Source organism: Manacus candei, unplaced genomic scaffold (assembly GCF_025592945.1).
Source record: "Manacus candei isolate 608988 ecotype Guabito, Panama unplaced genomic scaffold, ASM2559294v1 h1tg000034l, whole genome shotgun sequence".
In the NCBI taxonomy this organism is placed as follows: domain Eukaryota; kingdom Metazoa; phylum Chordata; class Aves; order Passeriformes; family Pipridae; genus Manacus; species Manacus candei.
The window spans coordinates 3,933,116-3,944,617 of NW_026138082.1; the positions used below are offsets into that span (position 1 = coordinate 3,933,116).

Consider the following 11,502-nt stretch of genomic DNA (forward strand, 5'->3'; position numbering starts at 1 on the left):
ATCTTTCCTGTATTTCCTGTGTGGAGGGCCCCAGGCTGGACACAGTATTTGATGTGGTATCTAACAAGTGCTAGTATAGGGAAAGAAAAATTTTCTTGGTTTACCAGTCCTCAGATATTGCCCAGCACACTTAACTGAAATCAGTGCAGAGCCTCCTAAGGATGTCATCTGTATCATGGTATCCTTCACTGGTTTCACTTTGCAGATGATTACAAGACCTTGTCCTACCCACTGCTTTAGTCTGATTTTCAGGTTGATAAAGGATTCACTAGCTGCCCAAACAAAAAAGTAACTAAATCCACAGGAGTGCAGCCACATATCCTGGATTGCTTCTCACTGCATCTGCAACCAGCAATAAAACATAGCAGCTTTCTGGGAGTAGGCACCAAGAGTTGCTCTGTCAATCTGTTAAATAAAACCATATTAATTCACAGGTATTATATGAAGTTTAGCTATCCTCTCATGGAATTGCAGAAAGCAATTCAACAAAAGACTTCAGAAGACTATTTAGTGTTCGAGATGCACATAAAACACTTGCCTTAGGAAAAAGAAAAAAAACTGGACTGCCTTAATGAGAAAAGTACAAAGAAAAAATTTACAGACTTACAAACTATTTTAAGTGTATTCCCACAGCATTTTTTAAAACTTCACATTTTATTATCTTTAAGCACTCTGAAATGCTTGAGTTACTCTTTAGAGTAACTATCTATGTCTCAGTTTGGACCTTACTTCAACTTTTTTTGGTAATTTTTTTTTCCTCAGGAACTCTCAAGTTGCAAAAACTCCTTAAAAATTTTTCTAACCACAGTGCTGGTTTAAATGAGCTTTCCAGTTCTGACAAAGGAAGTCTGAAACTGTAAAAAAGAAATGTTCCCTATGTTATTACTTTTCTTTCCTCTCAACATCTCAGCTGTTATACAGGCATGGAAAATTTTATTTTAATGGAATGAATGAATCAGACCAAAATGCAATGCCTGAGAGTTACTGGCAAGTGGGGATAAAAAGCCCTCAAACCTAAGCAAAGGCTACACTGCTCTTGGGCAGCAACACACTGCTCAGTCACACAACAGCAGTGAGTGAGCCTGGAGAGACTACAGACAGCTCACTGGACTTTGATGGAAAAAGGTTTGAGCTCAAAAATCGGCAAGATAGTAAATGAAAAGGTGTGCTTCAGGTGCTTAGGGAAGCACCGTGGATTAGTAAATCCCTCCAGGCCTGTCCCACCATTCACAAAATCCTCCCTATGCAGCAGCAACAGAAGAGTGACCTGCATGGTATGAAAACCTGCCACTGAACTTAAAGTTATGCCTGCCACCACAAACACTGCCAGAAGTGAGGGTGATTCTATACCACCTCCTTACCTACCTACACCCTCCCTCAACCAACGTCCATTCAGTTAACAACTAAGCACTGCCATGTAACACAGGCTTCTGGAGCAACCAACAAAACATACCCGTAGAGTGCAAAGGGGACTATAACCTTTTGCACATGGGAACTCTGCAGTTGCTCTGTAATAGGGTAGGAGTGGCTTATAGACAGATGCTGGGAACATTGAGGTGGTGTTCACAAATTGCACAGACATCTACAGGTGACAGGTACAAGTAAAGGTAGAGCAGAATGTAGGCCAGTCTGTGCTTTCCAGAAAAATGGAAAGAGTAATTCAAGTATTCCCTAATGAACAAAAATACATTCATCAGTTTTTACAAATATTTCAACATAAACTTACCTGAAACCAGATTTTTTTTATCTACCCAAATAAAGGAAGCAATGGTGCATACAACTAGGGTACATGCAAGCAAAGGGGGTTTACCTACACCTAGACACTTTAATAGTTCCACATTACCATGCAAAACTATAAACAGCAAGTAGATAAGGCTACTGACTTGTTTCTTACCTTGGAATATCATCACTGTTTTCTAAATGCATTGGCTTGTGAGAAAGAGCAAACTTGTATTTCCAGCTCCTGTTTTCTGCTTTCTAACACATTTAGGTTAAATATATTCCTGTCTTACTCAATCCAATATTCCCTGCAGTATTTAGAAAGGTTTTCAACTTCTCTCTGAATAGTCTACATTATCTCAGTGTTTACATTTACAAGTTTTAAATTATTTCTTATTAGGTGACACTTTAATCAGCATAGGATGAATCTTTTGCCAGTTCTCAGGCAATGGCTACAATTTGGAAAATAAGAACTTAACTCAGAAAAGTACCTGCAAACATTTTAACTTGTGCTCAACTCCAGTCTTTTAGTGGCTGTGTATCTCTAGTCATTTTGTTGTATTAGAGCCTAAAATGCTCAGAGCAACAACATTTTGAATAGTATATCATTATTTTGAATAGTATATCATTATTTTCCACTATTAGTATCTATTTCTAAGCCTGAAAAAAGCTGAGCTGTTTTTACCATCCAACCACAATGGCTTTTATGGCACAACCTTAACCTGCCCAGAAGACAACAAAGTAATGAAACAAGCTACAAACCACAAGCTTTATTAAAAACTTCTGCATAGAAACTACCATAGACTTTTACATGAATTCTCATATTTCTCTTATGACATTCTGAGTTATCACCCACTACATCAGGAAGTATGACCAACATGTAATCACTATGATATGGGTGGATGGTTCATTTGAAACTGTAACCAGACTACAAAGCTATAGGTAAATCTGGAAAGGCGCCTTGATCGTTATGCTTTAATGTATTGAAAGCAGACTACTTATGGGTGTATATATACATATATATATATGGGTAATAGTCTGCTGCAGTTCCACTAAAGCTTCCTTCCAAGAACACTACAGTTCCTTCACCTTGATAATGATTTTAGCCTCATAATGATCAGTCCAGGCAGTCTGGAAGGTCTTATTTTCTCAGCTCTACAGGGAAGATAATTATAATACAGCAGTGTGGCTAAAATGGGAAAGTGACCTACCTGCTAACAAAGGCTTTGGCCATTGGGGCCTCCAAACAAGGGCCAGAAGTGTCTTCAAGCAGTATTTGGATACAAACTTTCAACTCATGGTACCTCAAATTCAGTGAAAGGCAAGTTTTTACACTTCCTCCATCCTTTAGGCTCTTCAACTCTTTTTAGTTTTTCTAGCCATGTTTTCCTATTTTAACCTGGTTTTGTCTTCCCTGGCGTCCCCCCTACAGTGAAAACCACGTGATGGAAGACAGGACAACCATTAACAGCACAAAAGAACTGGAAATATTCGAACGCTGAGTCAAAAGAGTAAAACATATCAAGTGAAGAGTTACGAATCCCTCTTTCAGGTCGCTGTATACGCAAGTGCCACGCTCCTGCCCGAGGCTTACTCCCGAAGCGGGAGGAAAGGAACCGTCCCGCAGCGCTGCTGCCCGGGGCATCCCGAGGAGCCCGTGCTGCCGAAGGCGGTCTCCCTCTTCCGACACCGCCTGAAGGCCCCGACATCTCCTGAAGCTCGGAGCGGGACGAAACACCTGTCCCAGCCGCGCCGCTCTTCACGCACCCGCCGGCGTGGTCAGACCGGGCACAGCCGCCCGCCCGCCCGGCCCCGCGGCGCCCCGGCCCCTACCAGAGAGAGCACTTTGTAGGTGTTGGGGTCCTTGCTCTTGCCGCCCGGAGCTCTGTCCGGCTCCTCGGCCACCTCCATGGCCGGTAGCATGGGCACAGCCGCAGCCTGCAGCCCGCCGTCAGCCGCCGCGTTCCCGCCCGGGTGGTCTTCGTGGCTCTTCCCCACCTGCTGCCCGTTCCCCTGCATGGTCCCCGCAGCTCTGCCCTCCGCCCGCCCGGACACGGCTATTAATAGCGGCTCGGTCCCGCCCCACCCCGCCTGGGAGCGCGGCCGTCGGCGGCCCCCGCTCCTCCGCCGGCCGCAGCGCAGAGGGAGCGGGATGCTCCCCTACTTCCTTCCCTGCCTTCCCGCCCCGCTCGGTCACTCCCGCTCGGCCTTTCCGCCCCCTCCCTGCAGGTGAGGGCGGGCCGCGGCCGCCCCTCCCTGCGGGCAGGGCAAGGAGGCGGTGCGGGGCCGGAGGACATCACGCTGCTTCGAAATAGCGTCCGGGGGAGGGCGCTGGGCCGTGTTTACGAGGGAGCGCGGAGCAAGTTTCCGCTGCCCGACCCCCGGCGCGGGAAGCGGGTGGAGGCGGTGGCGGAGCTTTCCCCGCAGCCGCCCAGTGGTGGTGGCACAGGTGTGCGCGGGGGCGGATATACCGCTCCCGGCGCTGCTCCCGATCCCGGTGCTGCCGGAGGCACGCAGCCAGCCCCCGGTGCGCCTTTGCACCCAGAGCGCTGCCAGGTTCTGGTCCTCTTCGCAGGCTGACGGTGCTTTCCTCCCTGCAGTTATCGCCCTTTCCCGAGGAGGTTTTCCCCTCCCGTCCACAAGTGCCGTCGGGGCGCCCACGGAAATCCCCCACGCAGGGCATCGGGCCAGCTGGGTGCCCGCACCCGGGGCACAGCTCGGCAGGCGGCTTCATCGCCCGCCCAGGGTACATTGCTTCGCCTTTGGGGTGACTTGGGCGTAACGCCCCCAGGCCGGGCCGTGCTCGGAGAGGCAGCGTTGTCGGGGTGAAATTCGTGTTTGGGTGCCCTTCAAGCACCACCTGGTTCCAGGGAGTTACTTCCCACTCACTCCCACTAAATTCAGCCCTACTTGTTTGGCAAGAGAAAGATGCGCCACGGGCGTTTGTACCCATGCTGACTGCCCGTGGGGAAAGACCGTTCACCCTACGTGTGTAGGTACTGACTGCAGGGGCTGGCTCCAGGGGTGGGTTATTTTTCTTTCCTCTAAAAAATGTAGTAGTGTTCAGTAGCATCAAGACTTGCAAAGTATGCTTAAGCTTGACATTGCTAAAAGTATCTCATTTTTCAATATACTATGTTATTATATGCAGGTATGTATATTGACATTAGGCTTTCTCTTTCACTTCCAGTGTGATGGTGGTTTTGATTGCCTAGGGCTTGAGGAGCCTGTGTGAGATTTAACTGTTAGTGTCCTCAGAAGAGAGTGGCACTTGCATAGTTTCTGACAAAAATCTATATTTTCTCAATAGTAGCTAAGCGAAATGAAAATTTCCTTTGGAAATTACTTTGATCCCTGTCACAGTATTGTTGCTCCGTTTTCTGTTTCACTTGAGTTTCAAGATCAAGCTGTCACTACAACTTTCCTTTAAAAATAATTTCAAAGGTACAGCATTTACATAACTGCAGGTCTGGAGTGCTACTGCAGCTCACAGCATGTTGAAGATTACTGCTCAGCTGCCTCCATATGCCTGTTGACATCTTAGGAGGTTCCATAGGTGCAGTCTTGAGAATTTCTACACTAATAGTTCACTTGGTTGCAGAGGAAAGAAAAACGCAACAGAAACTGTGAGAATTGAGCTCGAGTCTGTATTAAGAAGCTCTTTTAGTCTGTCAGTGTGGCATTTCGAACAACTGTCCAACTAAGCAGCTGACTTACTATGTCTTCAAGGCCTTTGAAATATGAACTCTTAAAAATTGTAAATTGAATACTGATTGCTTGAGAATTTTAAAACTCTCATGAAAACTGAGATAGCCGAATTGTTTGGGTTTGGAGTTTTTTGGTGAATGGGGCTTTAAGAATTAGCCCAAGTGACAATAAGAGCCTCACTATTTTTTTCTTCATAAAAATGAAAAGATACTGTAATCACATGGTTTTAAGTTAAAATATTAAAAATATAAATTCTTTATAAAAATAAAAAAATGCCTTCCCCTTCCAAAAAAAAAAAGTCTGATAAAATTAGAAGTTTAGAGGTATTTTTATACACCTTTATAACGAAAACTTCATTTTTCATTTTCATGTTTTTGTATGTAGAAAGATATTTTCTGATTAATTTTAAGACTAAGTCAAATGTAAATCTTCCTTGTCCTGTGTAACTCATCCACTCAAAAATTTGAATAGTATAGGTTGCATACTGATGATCCAATGGAAATTATGTATAACTACATTGCAGACAAATATGTATGGGTTTTTTCTATAGAAAGAAAGGATATTCTGCAGCTGGAGCTGACTTCTAGTTGTTCTTTCATCAAGTTACTCTTTTGTGTACAAATGTTCATGAGACACCCTCGATTTTATAATTTCTTTCTATGACAGTACAAATAGTTAAGGTGCTTCAGGATTATAATAATTAACCAGCATGGAAAATAATTAACCTACTGGTGAGAAGTAAGCTCATTTCAACTGACTGACAGGGTGTCAAAGTGCTTTAGACAAGAAGAGAATGGAAAATTAAAAAGGAATAATTGATGCTGAATATATCAGATCAATCTGAAGAAATCTGTTGAATACTGGGGGAAGAGACAAAACATTTCCAATGTTAAACCTTCAGAAATCCACAGCTGCTTTGGGGTGAAGTTGTTAAATAGCAGTCCAATACCATTTGAAGAAATCCGTGACAAAAGCCATCATTGTGCAATAAATTAACTGCAGGGATTACTGAGGTTGCAAATCCAAATTCCAAAGAATTGGCTGTGGCCATTTCAACAGAGACCGAGGAAGCTTTTGAGGAAGCCAGGGCTGCTGCCAGCACAACTGCCAGCTTCAGCTGTGACTGAATCAAGCTACCTAACCAAATGTCAAAGGAGAACAGAAGTAACACCAACTTCATGTTTCCAGGTCTTATCTGTAAAGGGGGTCATAAGAGATTATCAATTTTAATTTGCTGTTCAGTTGTTAGTGGCTACAGTGAAGACGAGTGTAAATGAGGTAGTAGGAGAAAAAGGTAAACATAGGAAATTTTCCACGCTGCTGCATGTCAGAGCTTGTAATGCTTTCTACTTGCATTTTTTACCTTGACAGAATCGCCACCAAATATCTGTTTCTTCTGGAGCAAATACCAAGTACTCTCATCTGGCCCCAGTTTGTGAAGTGGCTATGGCCCAAATGGGAACTATGGGCTAGTGACAGGGCTTGTAAATTGTACCAGGTTGCATGAGTGGACTATCCACTCACTCCAGACCGAGTGGGGAGACCTTTGCTGCTGTCACAGCAGGGGCACAGACTGAGCTTGTAGGCAGAGGAGTACCATCCTGCGAGGTTGCCTGTGATAACTCCAGGCTGGCTGAGTCTTGACCCTTAAACTGCAATATTAACCTTCTCCCAGTAGTTGTGGGAACTATTTCATGTTGCATTATCTGTAATCCTCAGTAAAATTTCTGTAGCCATAAAAAAGACAAGGAGCCCCAGAAAAGCCTGAAGCTGCTTGTTAAAGACCATTGCTGCCTAGTGTTAACACTGGACTCTTTACCTACTTGAAGCTCTGTTTCTCAGCTCCTGCTATGAGGACTTCTCTGGCATTGTTGCATAAGATCTGCATTGTAAACTACTCTAAAAATCACTGAAAAACTGGTAATTATCTTAGTTTCTGAAATATCCTTATGGGGAGTTCTATTTAACACTCAAAGTATGTCTCAAACTTTAAAAAATGCAAGGAATCGTTAGTGAAAGAAACAAATGAAGCTGGAGGTATATCTCAAAACTGTTATGTCTGGGAGTAATGCCTAAGATGAAGTCAGAAATCCCGTGGCATTTATGGCCATATTAAACTGTGTGGACTGAACTGTGTTTTTCAGATTTGCATCTATAAAACCAGCATCAAGGGATGATACACAACTGAGCAAAGATCCAAGATATAAGGGCAAGCAAGTTAGAGTTTCAACACACATGTTGCAAGTGTCAGGTTCTGAACTTTCCATGACGATGTCTTTTTGTGAGGAAAAACTACTTTGTGCTTTATAACTACTTGTTTCAGAATCTGTTTATTTTGCTCCTCAACATGCCCCTTTTAATAAGTACGCAAAGAAAATTGTTTTTGCAAAGAATTACCCATTTTTAGGCTGTTTTACTGGTCTCCAAAAGAAAAAAAAAATAAGGGTAATAAACCTATCACCTAGTATTTTTCCTGTCATTGAAAAATGGCATACTTGTGCCTGCTTTCAGTCTTACTTTGGCATATATTATTGCAAGTTTAATAACTGTTAACCTAACAGTTGTTAGATTGCTGGCAACAGTACAAGCAAAATATGAAAAGTCTTTTAGCAACAGGAAATAATTGCTTGACAGTGATTGCCTGTCTCCCTAGCTTATATTAAAATGCCTTTATTTGATTTTCAAAAAAATGCCTGTGCACCTTTGAACTTTAAATCCTGACATGATAACATATTAGTAGTATTTGTTGGGACGCACATTATAACATGTTTGGATACTTTAGTGCTACCCAAGCAGAAATTCATTATGCTGTTATCAGTGTAATCTCTCTAGCAAACACAATTTTAATAGCTGTGCTGGTTTAAAGGTAAACCAGCGGGGGAAATGAACCCAATTCAAAAGAGAGATTATAAGTCAGAAGAACAATTTAATAAAATAATACAATAAGTACGATTATACAGACAAACAATTGGTTTTAACCCACAAACCCCAAATGTATAACCCAGCACCCTGGGGCATGAACAGAGTGGTGGTCATTGGACCCCCTGAGTCCAAAGTAAAAGGAGAGGGGAAAACCTGTTGGTGAGAGTGCTGTTGCAGCCTGGTCAAGAGTGGTGGTTGCGGTCCAGTCGAGAGCGGTGATCTGCAGTCTTCCTCTGGATCCCCTGAGTGCTTAAAAAAGTCCCAAGACCCCAAGATTATATATCTTCCAGTTCAGGCAGAAATGCCCAGTACCTCCCTCAGGGTGTGGAGTTCAAATATGGGTGTGAGGAGCATCCTCTTATCTCACAGGCCTCTTAACACCCAGTTTATAGCCTGAGGAGTCAGGCCTGCCCTGGGCAGATGGTGTAAATAATCTATTGATAACAGTTTCTGGGAAATGGCATGAAAGGCTATAGAATACACAGGTTTGAGTTACACCCATACAGTGATGAACTGGTCCCAGCTCTTCTAACTAGGACAATAGTTAATCTGCCAACCATTTCTGAGAGGTCTGCATAAGCAAGACTATTATCAGGAAGAATACTTTTGTACATGTTGGAAGAATTGTATGGTCTTCACCAACAAAAAAAACAAGGGGGGGGGGGGGGGAAATACTGTATTTGAGTAACTACTCCAGTGGTTTCTTGAAGATTTGAAAGGTAAATTCCATGGTACCTGTAGTGAGATTAAAAGCAGTATTTATCAATCTCAGGGGAGTCCAGAAAAAAGCAATAGTGTAGGTACTGTAACATGCACTGCAGCTAGATGGTGATTTAAAGAAGATAAAACATTCTTTCACAAGTTAAATGTGTTATGATTTAAACTAGATATTCCCTTACATCTCATTGATTTTTGACAACTCAAAGTAAACAAGATTAGACAAAAAACAGCATGGGGAAAAAAAGGCTTTCAAAATAGGTAGTGAGTTGAAGGCAGAGATTTGAAAAAAATGCATAAGGAATGTAGGAATGCACATACTGCAGCTCCATACAAATTTATATTCCTAAATCATATAAACAGTTTTGAAATCCACTTTTATTTCACCCCTAGAAGTACAACAACTGCTGTATTAAATTAGGATAAACAGCAGTCAGAGGTCTGCATCTAGAAGATTTTTGAGCCAAAGGGAAGGTCTCCTGCTAAGTACCGTTTGAGATAATTTTTCATCCTGTCTAACCACTTTTTGAACACATGCACACTTTTAGGATCTACTTCATTGTGCAGTAGAAAATTTTGCGTTTTAATTTTTGGTGCCTGAAGAAATACCTCTTTAAATTTTAGTATTTTTTGTCCTCGTGTAAAATATGTAAGTCAATGTAATTTGAGGAAGTCCTATGTCCTGTTTAGTAGCATTAGCATGTCTCCTTTCCAACAGCTACAGGCATTGACATTCACCACTTTTTTACTTGACTTGGAAACAAGTGCATGGAATACCAAGTTTGTATTTCACTGCTGAAACAACACCTATTTCAAATGAACATACTAAAACGTCATCAAGACAAGATTCTGGAAGAAATCTTTACTTTAGAAAAGTACCTGGAATGATGCTTTAGGTTGGGCTGCACTGAATTATCAAGGAAAAAAAAGTTTGTGATTTTCACAATGCAAGCTGTTTCTTCCGGTGTTTCAACGAACAATAAACGATCCAGGAACTTGCTTCACATTTAAGGAAACATCTGGTATTGTAAAATATGAAATTACTCCATAAAATGCACACAAAATTAGAATACTGTGTTCAGAGATAATGAGAGAAGAAACATGTGTTCTTTTCAGGAAAACAAACAAACAAACAAAAGACCTAATGAAGGTATAAGACAGGATTTTAACTATTAACATTATTATTAACATTAATATTCAAATTATTAACATTAATGTTATACTTGACAAGTATAATGTTAAGGCCCGCTGGAAAACTCAAGAGATAAAACTCAAAGATCTCCAGGGGTGAGGGAGGAAGGGACAGATGGAGAGCAGCACCTGGAAGGAAGGAGAGGGAAAGTTTTATCTTTGTTTTTTAATGGTACAGATGCTGTTTCTCATTCATCTGAATTTTAATGCCCTGTATGCAAGCATTGTAAGTTTAAGAGGTGATCTGATTAAATAGAACAAAACACCTAACGAAAACATTTTGTTGTTTGAATCAAATTGGCCCTCCACAGAAAGGACATCCATAAAGCCTTCGAGTAATTTGAATAGTTTGTGGTATTTCTGTGCTTCAGAGTAAAGACAACAATAAATACTTCATGTTTCTGAAATCTTGACCATCACAGCCTTCACTGGACATCTGGTTTTGCAATCCTGAGGTCTCTGCATGAGCACTTTTGAAAGCTTAAACACTGTTTAAGAAGAACATCTATCTATAAATTTTAAATCAACCATGAATTTTAGAGCTAATAATAGCTAAGTGAGCTGACTAGAATCATGTTTTCTCGGGGAGACTAACTTTTCCAGTGGAAACTACCATCTAAATTAGAGTCTTACATGTTGTCACTTAGAAGTAAATGCCTGTCCTTGCACTGCCATGTCAGCCTATGCCTGAGTTCTTTGTTGGCACACATCTCTTGCTCATCTGTTCTGCTTCTGTTCTTCTTCTGGCTTGATGCACATAAATAAAAAATCACCAAGCAGGGGAACACGGTCTCCTGGTAGGAAATGTTCACACTCTCATCTCCAAACAGTCTGAGTGAGTGTGGCCAGCACTTGAGCTCATCAGTCCTTGCTCAAAGCTGGAGTCTTCAACTCTGCCTTGTCATCCAGCTAACCTGTGCCGTTTCCTCTCAGACTCTCACAACAGAAAACTACCCAGAGAAATTCTGGGAGATTATTTTAGTATTACTCTTTTGGGCTCCATTATTTGCCTCCTCTGCATTTATGAAAATAGATATTTAGAAATATTTATGAAAATACAAGAGGATGCACAATTGCTTCTAGCAAAGCTGTTCCAGAGTGATAAAATTAAACCATTTTCTGGGATGTGGCCCAGGCAAGAAGCCCACCAAGAAAGGGAAACAATGCGCACTTCAATAAATATACTTGGAGGACCAGTATGGAGTCTCTAGCAGGGTGCCTACTGCTGAATCCCTGCTATTGTAT

The 11,502-nt window shown here is 42.0% G+C and overlaps 1 protein-coding gene across 2 annotated transcripts in view; it reads right to left on the reverse strand.

Moving 5' to 3' along the window:
* LOC127473180 (ectonucleotide pyrophosphatase/phosphodiesterase family member 1-like) overlaps positions 1 to 3,889 on the reverse strand; it is a 54,525-nt gene extending 50,636 nt beyond the window's left edge. The window contains exon 1 of one of the 2 annotated variants that reach the window (XM_051792545.1): positions 3,553 to 3,889. In XM_051792545.1, the coding sequence (XP_051648505.1) occupies positions 3,553 to 3,738 (186 nt within the window). In that variant the 5' untranslated portion in view covers positions 3,739 to 3,889. Of the gene's footprint in view, positions 1 to 2,930; positions 3,495 to 3,552 lie in introns of those variants that run through there. The other variant, XM_051792546.1, reaches the window with a different exon arrangement.
* Between the last annotated feature and the right edge of the window lie 7,613 nt (positions 3,890 to 11,502).